The sequence below is a fragment of the Diplotaxodon limnothrissa genome, linkage group LG9, assembly GCF_057381915.1.
Source record: "Diplotaxodon limnothrissa isolate DT_005_m linkage group LG9, D_limnothrissa_male_GT1.1, whole genome shotgun sequence".
Taxonomy (NCBI): Eukaryota; Metazoa; Chordata; class Actinopteri; order Cichliformes; family Cichlidae; genus Diplotaxodon; species Diplotaxodon limnothrissa.
The window spans coordinates 35,614,038-35,627,104 of record NC_140604.1 but is presented as its reverse complement, the minus strand read 5'-3'; the positions used below and the strand labels follow the sequence as shown (position 1 = coordinate 35,627,104).

Here is a 13,067-nt window from a genome sequence, read left to right as displayed (position 1 = left end):
AACACCATCGCTATCAACGCCTCCAACATTGACTTGTTTAAGGACTGCACCAAAATCAACGGCGACGTCGTCATCCTTGAATCCTCCTTCACTGGGTGAGGAGCTCCTCCCACTAAACATCACAGTGTTACACTGCGACTTCACGGTAGCTGGATGCTAACAGCATCATACCCACAGCCACACCTCAGCACATCGCCAACGCTCGCCTGTCATGAAACACAGGCTTCATTAAGTTAGCCTGACAGAAATAAATGACTTATTCATGTTCGGTGCAGTCAGCTGAGTAGGCCGTCCTCTGTGTCAATGACTTGTGCTGATTTGCCATTCCAGGGATCCACATTACAACATCCCACCCATGGAGCCCGAGAAGCTGGAGAACTTCAAGACAGTGAAGGAAATCACTGGTAGGTCTACAGCCTGAGAGCAATGGGAGTCACACTAACTGAATCTGTAGTTCGTTGCCCTCTGATTCATGGAGTTGTTAAAGTTTTGAAGATTGCAGCAACAACCAGTGTTTGTGTCGTCCAGGTTACCTGATGATTCAGTTCTGGCCCAAGAATCTGACATCTCTGTCTGTGTTTGAGAACCTGGAGATCATCAGAGGAAGAACGACATTCTCGTGAGTCTCACTGTCCAGAAATACCAGAAATATGTGAAATATGTGGGTTTTCTTTCCAAACTGATAACAGTTTACACCGAGGTTATAAAGGAACTATGACAACTAAACCTCTGAGCTATTCTGGGCCCATAAATCTGCTTGCATAATGGGTGGTTTCTTTTGCACTCTGACAAATGGAAGTGTAGCTCAACACTGGTTTCATATGTAGATATTTGGTCTGTGTTTCGTTTGACTTCAGACTTTACTCAGTATCAGTGTCAGCATGACATGATTTGGTAAGCGGAAGAAGGTTGGTGGATGGATGTTGGATGGATGGATGGTTGTTGGACCAGCAAGAGTGCTGATGGTGGCTCTGTATTGTTTATGTACCCCCCTCTTATGGACTCTTGCTCTTCAGGAAACACAGTTTGGCCGTGGTGAGCTTGAAGCACCTGCGGTGGCTGGGTTTGCGCTCTCTGAAGGAGGTCAGTGCCGGAGTAGTGGCAGTGAAGAATAACCCCGAGTTATGTTATGTTTGGAAAGACCAGTGGGCCCACCTATTCAGATCAACCGACCAGACCATTAGCTTGTTGAACAACAGTCCCCCTGATGTGTGTGGTGAGTCAAGAGTTCACGTTCAGCACAGCTATTGAATGAACGAATGTCTGAGAAATAAGACAATATTCTTGTCTCTGCGACACAGAGAGGAACAATCAAACCTGTGACACGGAGTGTACAGATTTAGGCTGCTGGGGTCCAGGGCCCACCATGTGTTTGTCCTGCCGGCAATTCAACCGCAAGGGCCGCTGTGTGGTGTCGTGCAACCTGCTGCAAGGGTGAGTTATAGACTTTAAACATTAGTGAAGCAGTTGCTGTGTCTCTGTGAAGCCTTTTGTCAGGCTTCAAAACAGGCTTTCTGCTGTCCGTTTATATTCAGCCAGAAGCTGAATAAAGTAATCAGCTAAGATTAGCTAGCTTGATTAGCTAGCTCAACCATAAACTTTGTAGATACACAGACATGTATACGTGCTGAAAATATTTTAGGTTCTACATATATTTTTATTTAATACTAAATTTACAGAATCACTACACCCAACACTCAGAGAACGGAGGTTACAGGCATAACCCCAAGCTAACCTGGTGCTGCTGCTAAATTTGGCTGCTACCTTAGCTGCTACCTAGTCTCTCAATATTCACACTCTACACAATTAATGTCACAAACACAGATGATACACAAACATCTAAAATCAAATAAACTTGTTCTACAGCACACACACATCCAGGTAAAAGTCGTCATTGTCCCTGCAGTCACTACACTCCCAACATAAATACCAGTAATTCAGATGAGTGCAGGTTGCTCAGAAACAAATAAAAAAAACAGAATTTCACTCATCAAAACTGGAGGAAATACTTGAAAATAGCTGCACAACAAGTCACCCCTGAACAGTTGTTTAGAAGGTTAGTTAATTATGAATTAATTCATTGTAACATGTGAGTCTGTGGGGCTGGACCCCCTGCTGGATACAGCCTTAAGTGGCTATTGGAGGAAATCCATAATTTCCATCAGTGCAGAAAACCGAGCTCTTGTTCCCCCGGTGAGCTTCTGCACACTGACTCTGGATCTTTCTCTGTGTCCTCCTGCAGGGAACCCAGAGAGGTGGAGGTAAATGGCAGCTGTGTCCAGTGTCACCCACAGTGTCTGCTGCAAACCGGGTCGCTGACCTGCTCCGGACCGGTCAGTGCAGCTTCTACTGCTATTGTTGCCATTGTTGCTAGGAGGAGTGTACAGTATGAAATAGCATCGGACAGTCAAAGCATACAAGCAACTGTAACAGCTGCTGATTTTTCTAATTAATACTTCGTACTCTTCTTCAAGTCATGTCTGAACCTGAAAGTTCAAACTTTTTAAGGTTTTTCAAAGCAGATCTTTAAGATTTTGTGTATTAAAAACATATTTTTAGTTCTTTTTGAGATTTATATCAAAAATTAAGGTAAAAAGGGCATGATCAGTAGATGTTAAATTAATCCTGCAGAAAAATACAGGAGCAAGCGTGTTAACAACGGGACAGGAAACATGAGGAATCTGTAGATTTTGCTTTGAGAATGAAACATTTTTTGGCACATTTTGTTTTTCTGTAAATATTTTGGTCCTTGTACAAAGACAAAAATCATAAATCGTGGTTTAGAAAATGAACATCCCCATCATCATCCCCACCTGCAGGGCCCTGACAAGTGTTCCCAGTGTGCCCATGTTAAAGATGGCCCCCACTGCGTGCCACACTGCCCTCATGGTGTGCAGGGAGAGGGAGGCAAGTTGGTCTGGAAATACGCCGACAGAATGGGCCAGTGCCAGTCCTGCCACCAGAACTGCAGCGAGGGGTGAGGCGCATGCTGCCGAATCCCCGCTGAGGGTGTCGGCAGAGCAGCTGATATTAAACAGAGCGTCTAACATTGGATTTAAGATGTTTTGTGTCTGTGTGTCTGCAGGTGTTCTGGTCCTGGATTGTCTGGATGCAATGGGTAAAAATATATCTTTGGTTGTATCTTAACTGAAATCAACACAGAAAAGATGATGCCAAATAAACTTTTGCATTTCAACAATATATATATATGGGGCGTCTGTCTCTCATTCTCTCTCTCCTGCTGCTACTTCAATCATGAAACTGATCAGTGATCAGCTGATCGTCTCTCTTCTTTGTTTTTGGTCCACTTTGCACCAGAAAGAGGAAACCAGCGGCTGAACAACAGCAGCACGTTTAAGCTTGATCAGCTGTTGTTAGAATTTATTTAATATTACTTTCTACACCAGGATTTTTTTCTACGTAGCTGACGGCTGGTAACTGTGCAGGGGCGGAGCTAGCAAAGTTTAGCCAGGGGGGCCGAGAGGGCATGAACAGGGAAAAGGGGCACAAAGACATACTTTTCTTTCTTATTCTCATTTAAAATGTCGAGCTTTTAATAAATAATTATCTGAATCTTACAACCAAAGTTTTCATGTGATGTAAAATGTATAGAAGTCCATTACTGTATATAGTAACTGTTAAGTCTAATATACCCTAGTAAGCTATAGTACTTTTTCCTTTGGGAACCATCTGTGCAGTCTGCAGTTCTGTTGAAGAAAGATGTTGAATCTATTTAATTATTGTAGAAAAATAATTGATTTCTGTGCATTTTTTACACGCACATTAAATTAAAGTTGATTACGTCGATTAATCATGATGAGGTGGGGGGTGGTTCCCTTTTTTATTTTGCTGGGAGTTTGCAACCCCATTAGTTTGGTTATTTAATATTTCTGCTAAGTTCTCTTTAAAATACCAGAATAGGGAGGATGGAGCAGGTTTAAGTTTATTAGATTGATCAGTTTTGCTGAACTATGAAATATTTTGGGTGCAGTGTATTTTTTTGCATACAGGTATAACAGAATATTTTTTTACTTGAGTATGAACTTATACAAAATGCAGAAAGATATTTAAAAAAAAGTTTTACCGATTATAAAATGCACTGTATCAGATTTATATCAGTATCGGCCGATATTCAAATTTATGATATCGGTATAGGGAATAAAAAAGTGGTATCGTGCCATCTCCAGTTTGAACAGGACTCTATGACTCTGCATGCTGTCAGCATCATTTAACGCTCTCTCTTCACAGCTCTCTTGCACACTCTACACTGGCGGCCAGTGTGATTGGAGGGCTCCTGCTTCTCGTCATTGTGTCGCTGATCATCTTTGTGTTGCTACGACGAATGCAAATTAAGAGGAAGCGAACTGTACGCCGCCTGCTGCAGGAGAGAGAGGTGAAGACTCAGCTTTTCATTCTGCATTTAAAACGTGATCGATAGTAAAATGAATGCATTAATGATGAACCTGGGTTTGATTTGGTTGGTAGCTCTAAAATATGAACTCAAGTCTCTCTACATATGATGCTATTGGATGACTTTTGTCATTTAGCTGGTGGAGCCGCTGACCCCCAGTGGTCAGGCACCTAACCAGGCACTGCTGAGGATCCTGAAGGAGACCGACTTTAAGAAGGTCAGGGTGCTCGGCTCCGGCGCCTTTGGGACGGTGTACAAGGTAAATATGTTTGATACAAGAGAATGATCCCCTCATGGTGGTACTTTAAATGTTTAGTCATGTGAGTGCAGCAGAGGAAATGCTGCTGTCATCCAACACTTGAGACTTGAACGCACCACAGCCCAGTCGCACTCCTGCTAGTTGGACAGAATAAAGTGTTTGTTTGTTTAGGGTTTGTGGATCCCTGAAGGCGAGAATGTGAAGATCCCAGTAGCCATCAAAGTTCTCAGAGAGGCCACGTCACCAAAAGCCAACCAAGAAGTCCTGGATGTAAGACTCCTCTGTGTGCTTCTTCTTTTTCCTGCTATACAAACACATTGTTAGTGACTGTTAAGTATTTTGTGTCTTGAATTTTAAGTCGCTCCACCAAATATCTTCTTACATTTAAGTGGTTTAAAAAAGTTGGATCTTAATCTTGAGCTGATTAAAGGGCGCACTGAAGTTAAAAATGCTCCACAGCTGCATCTGTAGCTCAGACTTTCCCGTGGATGTTTCTCAGTAACACTGCTGTCTGTGTAGGAAGCGTATGTGATGGCGAGTGTGGATCACCCTCATGTGTGCCGCCTGCTGGGAATCTGCCTGACATCATCAGTCCAGCTGGTTACTCAGCTGATGCCGTACGGCTGCTTGCTGGACTATGTCCGGCACCACAGGGATAGCATTGGGGCGCAGTGGCTGCTCAACTGGTGTGTCCAGATTGCTAAGGTGAGTAAATGAGGTCAGCAAGACCTCCTCTAAGGAGAAACTCTCCTGCCTGAGGCGCCAGCTCAGTGTGCAGCTCTCTTTAAGCCTGCTGAGGCCCATTAATGCAAACACAAGAAACCGTGTGCTAATCTGTTTAGTCCGTTTTAAGTCTGATTTGGATTTTTAAGTGCTGGGAAAATCACAAGGTACAAGGTCAGAGGCTCACAGTGAAACCTGATGAGAGCAGTCTCCATTCATAAAGTGTGCTGATGGGATCGTGGGTGCTGAATATGGAGCTGATGGCAGGAGAAAAACGGGAAAACCTCAGAGATAGTTCATGGATGCAGTGAAGGAGGACGTGCAAAAAGCTGGTGTGACAGATGAGGATGCTGGGAGAGGGGGAGATGGGGGCAGATGAGCTGCTCTGGCGCCCCCTAAAGGCAGCAGCCTGAAGAAGTTAAACAAAAACAAACAATTTACACAGATGAGTTACAGTCATTTACACATTTTTGTATGAGGCTGTAAACATGTTTATTTCTGCTGTAACTTTTGACATTTTTACACGTGGATCTGTGGACACTGAACGATTGTTGGAGTCAGCATCACCTGCAGTTTCTGGACTTCATTTCTTTTGCAGAGATACTGGTGCTGCAGCCCAGCCAGTTATCACACAGCTGGTTTTACTCATACTGAAAACTTGTGTGCATGCATGACGTTTGTGTGCAGGGGATGAACTACCTGGAGGAGCGTCACCTGGTGCATCGTGACCTGGCTGCAAGGAACGTCCTTTTGAAGAGTCCTAACCACGTCAAGATCACCGACTTCGGCCTTGCCAAGCTTCTGACGGCAGATGAGAAGGAATATCACGCTGATGGAGGAAAGGTGTGTTTTCATGTGGATGGCACTCGGAGACGAGCTGATTTCTATCAGGACAAAACCACAAAAGACTAAATCAGACAGGATGTTGATGTTGTTAAAATGTTCCTCACCTGTCTGTGTGTGTTTGTCTTCCTCTGTTTAACGCAGGTTCCCATTAAGTGGATGGCATTAGAGTCGATCCTCCAGTGGACTTACACCCATCAGAGTGATGTCTGGAGTTATGGTGGGTCAATCTGTGGCTCTCTAGCCTGCACAAGGCCCACTGGGTACTTGTTTCACTACACCTGAAAAAGTTATTTTCTTACTGTGACATAAAAAGACAGCTGTTCTATCACAGCTGGGATAGGCTCCACCCACGACACTGAATTTGATAAGTGGAAGCATAAAGTATCATGAGGTAGCCCTCCATAAAGAATCGTCTGCTTTATTGTCTATTTTACTTCGAATGGAAACATTAAAATTGAAACCATTAACATGCTGTTGTCTTGTGTATGACCTGACACAAGACGTCGACCATAAACTCCTAAAATGCTCTCTGATGTCATAGATCCAGTGAGCATTAGAGTGATCTTCTCATAGATTTCAGTCTGACAGGACTGCCCCCTCCTGGGCATTTGAAAGAAAAACTGTTCAGGCTCAAGATGCTTGCTTACTGATTCACCGTTCGGACCCCAGAACATATTTCTGTCTTTTATATACATGCAAATAAAAATGATCATTATCATTAAAATTCTCATCAGGAACAAACCCTCCTTGAACTCATGTTGTTTACTTCATCGTGTCTGTTGTTGTGTGACGGAGGTTTTACCGAGCACTGAGTCTGCTCTAACAGTCGATGGTCTGCAGGTGTGACGGTGTGGGAGATCATGACGTTCGGCTCCAAGCCATACGACGGCATCCCGGCCAGCGAGATCGCCACGGTGCTGGGGAGAGGCGAGCGGCTGCCTCAGCCCCCCATCTGCACCATCGATGTCTACATGATCATGGTCAAATGTAAGACGAGACGCAGGTGGTGCTGGTAGAAAAATTGCGCCTTGATGGGAACATGAAGGTGTCAAACTTTTAAATAGTTATGGCGCTTTTTCACAAAAAACTCATCATGTCTCCAAATCGGGCGTCTGTTTGTCTTACAATGGCTCCAGGCTACGGTCTAAATTTCATGAAGTCAGACAAAAAAATTCTACATCAAGTACTAAAAGTTCTTTGGTATGACGAACACGAATATAGCCTGGAGCAGCTCAGCTGTACAGAAGACTGAAAATCATCCACTTTGCTTCTGCAGGCTGGATGATCGACCCGTCCAGTCGGCCCAGGTTCAAAGAGCTGATGGTGGAGTTCTCCAAGATGGCCAGCGACCCGTCCAGATACCTGGTCATACAGGTAAACCAGGGATTTCATGTCATTTACTTGTATAATAACACTTATAAAAAGATTTTCTTCACTGAGGGTTGGTAATATGGAGATCCTTTACCGTCTGACTGTCCAGATATTTTCTACATGTAATAATATTAATATTGTCTTATTTCTCAGACATTTGTTCATTCAAAAGCTGTGCTGAACGTGAACTCTTGACTCACCACACACATCAGGGGGACTGTTGTTAAACAAGCTAATGGTCTGATCGGTCGAATATTTGTGACATTTGTGAGAAATCATTTACGCTCATAGGACTCAGTGTTTCTGTATGGAGCTAAATCACTTGGTCAGCAATCAGTTCTATTATTAACAATCCAAAAATATTTACATTTTAACCTTAACAATAATCTACTTTTATAGTAATCAAAAAACTACAGGAATAAACCAAAACCTTCTTACTGAAAATGAAAGAAGGAAGCTGACACTTAACCTAATTAACCTAATTAATAAGTTAACTGATTAGAAAAAGATAAAGCATTTCTACTTCTAATGATCACATTTAACTCAGTTTTTCCTGTTTTGAAAATGAAGATATTAGAAAAATAAAACAATTTTGTTTTCATATGGAAAACCGTCCATCGTCTTTTCTTTTTGTTTCCTCTTGAATGCGCTGGCATATGATGAATTAAAGTATGATACAATTAATTTTTTAAATGTAAAGAACCAAATTCTGATCACAGTACGGGGTGCACGTGGAGAATATGTCACGATCTGGATCATTCAGACACAAAACAGGAATAAATTTAATCCAGGAGAAAAAGTATTTTAGAAATATCTACAGCTGAGATTTTTTTTATGAAACCACATGAACATAGTTGAATTATTAGACCCGACAAACATCATATCATCAGTTCATCTCTTTACTTCCTGTTTATTAGAGAATTAAGCAGTTTGGGATCAACGTGTGTTCTAACTCATACTCACACGGTGAATATAGATGAGTAAACTGTTAAAATGAAATAATATTAGTATTTATTAACTGCACAGAACTAACAGGGAATGTAAAGTTTCGGTGTGTAGAAAGAAGCGGTTCAAAAGAAACACGAGAAAATGATTTCAAACAAACTTCCAATAAATGCAAAGCTGTTTCTCTTTGGTTTCAATCCAGAAGATGATCATTATAATAAAAATGAACGAGCAATAATGATCGTCTTTAAAGAAAAAAACTGTTACATAGCATAAACTCGACTACATTAATTATTTTTGTCAGGGGGACCTGCCAAGTCCGTCAGACAGCAGGTTTTACTCTCGTCTGCTGAGCACCGACGACACCGAGGACGTTATTGACCCGGACGAATACCTGCTGCCCTACAGAGGCATGGGTAACCATAAGGACCGGCCCATGGTATGGACACACACACCTATTGTAGTCTAATCTAGTCTAAAGACACATTGTTACATGTCTATATGTTTTATCAAACATTTTAGTAAGTGTTACATGAAAAAACATTGTGCTTAAGAAAGTGTTCGGCGCCCCCTGGTGACCCAAGTAAATGTAAACCGTCTACTTCCACTCGCCATAAGTGGCCAGAAGTACAGCTATTTATTTCCTCTGTGTTTCATTCTAATGAACGTGCTTTGATGAAACAGAGGTGTTTCATTGATTCTCTTCGTTCGTGTCAGAATGGTCATCCGGCCGGAGAGAACAGCCTCGCCCTGCGGTACATCACCGATCCCACTGACAGCGCACTGGAAAAGGACTTCATCGACCACGGTATCCATCATCAAACATAACTCAGACCAGTGACAAATAATTAGGAGATGTAAATCAATTAATAGCCAGACAGCAAACTGTCTTCATGACAGAAAATTAATTAATACCTAAACAGCATTTTCCTGCTCTGTCTTCCAGAGTACATGAACCAGAGTGTGAGTGAGACCAGCCAGAGCAGCCGGCTCTCCAAGGTTTTAAACCCTAATTATGAGGACCTGAGCCTGGGCTGGGGCCCACTTCCCCACCCGCTGGAGGATCTGAACACCTCCCAAGTGCCCTATGGACCTGAATACCTGAACGCGTCCTTCAAACTGCGCCCTCTGGTGACCAGTCACAGCCTTGATAATCCAGACTACCAGGCTGACTTCCTGCCTCAGACCATTAAAGATGCAACGTTAGCGGAGAACCATCTGTTCCTCCCAGCAGCAGAGAACCTCGAGTATCTGGGTGTGGGCGGCGCTCTACATGCTCCTGTCCGCTAGGGGACAGCAGCACTCGGGCTGTCAGACTGAAGCTGTGCTCTACTTTCATTCAAGCTGCCCACAGGAATTAATTGTTTTACAGTCAGTTCTTCAGGAAACACTGACTTGAGCAGAGGCAGCACTTCATCCAGACCGACAGCCTCAGACTCACAATTGATGTTTGCAAGTTTGCTTGACTGGTAGGACCAAAGGACTTGGTTTAAGCTCTGCAGCTCCTGAACGAGTTTCTTTAACAGTCTCAGTCTGACTAAAACCTTCTGTTTGACTTGAAATACTCTGAATGAACTTTTATTGTATAAAGTGTATAAAGTTATGAATTCTTTGCTTTACTTGACAAGAATGAGCCAAATCATGATTTCCTGTTAACCACTACTGCTCGTGTCTGTGTATCACTGTTGATAGTGTAAATTTATGGAAGTTGAGAGGCTGTCTGCAGGTACTGAACCTTTGTCAGCTTTTCCTTTTCAAGAGAACAAATAGTTTTCATATTTATAGAAACGATGATGATCAGGACTTTAATGTGTTAGAGGAACATGGATGATGAAGATGTGCCCAACAACGAACAATAAAGAGCATCTGACCAGAGTGGGAGCAGCTTGGAGTGAGTCTCGAGCGTCCAGACAGAAAAACTTTTCAATCTATCAAATTTAGATCCAACTTTTACAGCTCACAGTGCTGAACGGGTTGTTTTTAGTTTGAATATTCCAAAAAATCAACCCAAGTTTTATCGACAATGCTGAGTTATTGTCATTGTTGTGGTGCATCGGTTACTGAGGGCCCCTCATAGATGATGGCTTGACGTTCGAGTCCCTGTTTGGCTGGAGCCTCTCTGTGACATAGGTGTAAACTGGCTGTAGTGGTGGAAAGCATAAAGTACTACATGAATGTGTCTTGTAGCGTAGAAGGCTTTGAGTTAAAAAAACAACTGCTGCTTTTTAAGGCAGTAGTGTTTAGAATTAATCAGCTAATTTCTCTGTGCTTGAACTCATTTGGAGACATATCATGTAAATTATGACCTTTGACAGCCTTCAGCCTCCATAGAGAACCACACTGAATGTCTGTATATGTGATGTGACTCGGTTTGGCTTTAACTGTGGTTAGATGTGAACTCGGGTGTGAATTCAGTTTTCTTTAGCTGACCTGCTAACAGGTTACATTCACTGTTTTCTTGTTTGACACTGAATGAAGTTAAATATCTGCAGGATATTTATCTAAGGTTTATTTAGAGCAAAATTCCACAAATGTCAGCACCAATCTTTTAGAGTTCGTAGGTGGAAAACGTGGGAATGCTCAGTGTGGTCTCAGAATAAGGTGTTGCCTCAGGTGGGAGGTGTTTTGTAGTGTAAGGTTGAGACCTTAATACAAAGAGATGATATAAATATATTCCTGCCCTCACCTATGGGCATAAACTGTGGGTATCACAATAATAAGGGAGTCGAGCTCAGCCTAATGTGGGTGTTAGTTTCCCCAACATCTGCCAGAGTCTCCTGAAGTCCAAGTGACTTATGGATCTGAGTGGATATCCTCATGCCTGCCAGCTCTGTGACTGTGCACACATGTTGTGTTGTGTCCATCTCTAAGTTTCAGAGTATGTTCACCACTTAAGAGATAAAATAACAACCTGAGCAGCTACTACTCCATATTGGAAGGATCCAGACGTGCTTGTGTCATCTGACTGTTTATACCCAGGAAGCAGTGGGGAGTCTCTTGGCTGGATTAGGAATATAACATTATTCCTGTGGAAGAGCTGGAAGTGGTGGAAATGGAGAGGAAGGTCTGGGCATGTCTGCTGAGACTGCTGCCCCAACATCTGGATGCTGACAAGCAGTGGAAAGTGGATGGATGGAGGAATGTAACCATGATGAATATGATGGATGGACAGGAAAGACTCTGAGAAAACTTCAAACTAAAAGATCATAAGAAGAGAACAGAAACCAAACCATTCATGTACATGTTGCTTCTATGTGATTAACCTCACTGCTATTTCAGCCAATATTGAGTGAGTGGTGTTCTTTGCCTCTCGCAGATCAGGGTTCACTGAGTAAACATTGCTGGGTTTTCATAAAAAATGTAAACTAAAACTTTATTTAATACATCGGAAAGACCTACATGTAAAATATGAGCTTTTCGTGACATTGATTTTAGTTTTTGATCATTTATGGAGTGTGATGACAGCTGCCATGTTGTGTCTCCACTCTAACAGTCACTCGATTATCAGTTATATTATTTTCACTTCAGAGACACTGGCACATGTCCCTGCATGAACCATGTAAATGATCCGGCTGATGAATGGGGACCTTGTCTCTGTTGTGTTCTGTGCTGGTTTGTTGTGGATTCTGTGACCCCCTCTGAGTCCAGAGCAAGCTTTTCCTCCATCATCCAGGGGTGGAGTCATGATTCCCGCCCTTCATCATCCTCATTAAACACAGGTAGTTAAGGACCAGCTCGAGCATCCAGTCTAAACCTGATAGTCTGCTCCTGCTAATGCTTTTGTCTCCCTGTTCCCAGCATCACCTCCCCTACCTGAGGAGGGAGTTACTGACCTTTACAGCTTACCTGCTTCCTCAGAGCTGGTCCTCTTCCTTCTGGAACACACTTCCTTTGTATCCTGGTCTTCAGGGATCCTCTCCCTGTGAGTAAAAAGAAACAGTGTCAGAAGGATTCTCTCCTGCAATGATCAAACCTTATTTGAGTAGCTTTGTTGTGAGAAATAAAAGCCTTGTGACTGTGAACGCCGTGTCTGTCATTTTGCCTTGTCCTGAGTGGCCCGCACCTCTTCAATGGCTTCCTGAGTGAAGACATCACAGCTTCCACAGGGTGAGAGGCAGGTACATCCTGGACAGGTCGTCACTCTGATGCAGGGCTAACCATTCACAGCTATGGGCAAGAACCACCAGTGAACCTAACCCCACCAACTGCATGCGTTTGGAAAATAATTATTTTGTGTTATCACTCATCCTGAAAGAAAGTTTAAAGTCGAATCTCTAACCATCCCCTGAATCCATCCTGGCAGCTCGTTCCACATGAGCGGTGTCTGAAAGCTCTAAAACGTCTAATAACTACAAGTAAGTTGGCAGTGTGAGAAAGAAGAGCTCTAATGGGTGATATGGTACTATAAGTTTGACACCTAGGGTCTCAAAATAATGAGACACTGAAGAACATGTGGACACTCGCTCAAAGTAGGCCCATGATAATGATCAGCAAGATGAAATTAGCTAATAC

General features: G+C 42.8%; 1 protein-coding gene across 1 annotated transcript in view; it reads left to right on the top strand.

Annotated features, from left to right (window-relative positions):
• LOC146626031 (melanoma receptor tyrosine-protein kinase-like) overlaps positions 1 to 10,103 on the top strand; it is a 40,037-nt gene extending 29,934 nt beyond the window's left edge. Inside the window, exons 9-27 of the mRNA XM_085363146.1 lie at positions 1 to 95; positions 331 to 404; positions 529 to 619; positions 1,017 to 1,216; positions 1,302 to 1,434; positions 2,243 to 2,333; positions 2,820 to 2,977; positions 3,086 to 3,118; positions 4,249 to 4,393; positions 4,548 to 4,670; positions 4,842 to 4,940; positions 5,190 to 5,375; positions 6,081 to 6,236; positions 6,381 to 6,456; positions 7,080 to 7,226; positions 7,516 to 7,613; positions 8,860 to 8,994; positions 9,273 to 9,363; positions 9,502 to 10,103. The exon at positions 1 to 95 is cut by the window's left edge and continues 32 nt beyond it. Coding sequence (XP_085219272.1) covers positions 1 to 95; positions 331 to 404; positions 529 to 619; positions 1,017 to 1,216; positions 1,302 to 1,434; positions 2,243 to 2,333; positions 2,820 to 2,977; positions 3,086 to 3,118; positions 4,249 to 4,393; positions 4,548 to 4,670; positions 4,842 to 4,940; positions 5,190 to 5,375; positions 6,081 to 6,236; positions 6,381 to 6,456; positions 7,080 to 7,226; positions 7,516 to 7,613; positions 8,860 to 8,994; positions 9,273 to 9,363; positions 9,502 to 9,845 — 2,475 coding nt within the window. The 3' untranslated portion in view covers positions 9,846 to 10,103. The remainder of the gene's footprint in view (positions 96 to 330; positions 405 to 528; positions 620 to 1,016; positions 1,217 to 1,301; positions 1,435 to 2,242; positions 2,334 to 2,819; positions 2,978 to 3,085; positions 3,119 to 4,248; positions 4,394 to 4,547; positions 4,671 to 4,841; positions 4,941 to 5,189; positions 5,376 to 6,080; positions 6,237 to 6,380; positions 6,457 to 7,079; positions 7,227 to 7,515; positions 7,614 to 8,859; positions 8,995 to 9,272; positions 9,364 to 9,501) is intronic.
• Positions 10,104 to 13,067: the final 2,964 nt, after the last annotated feature.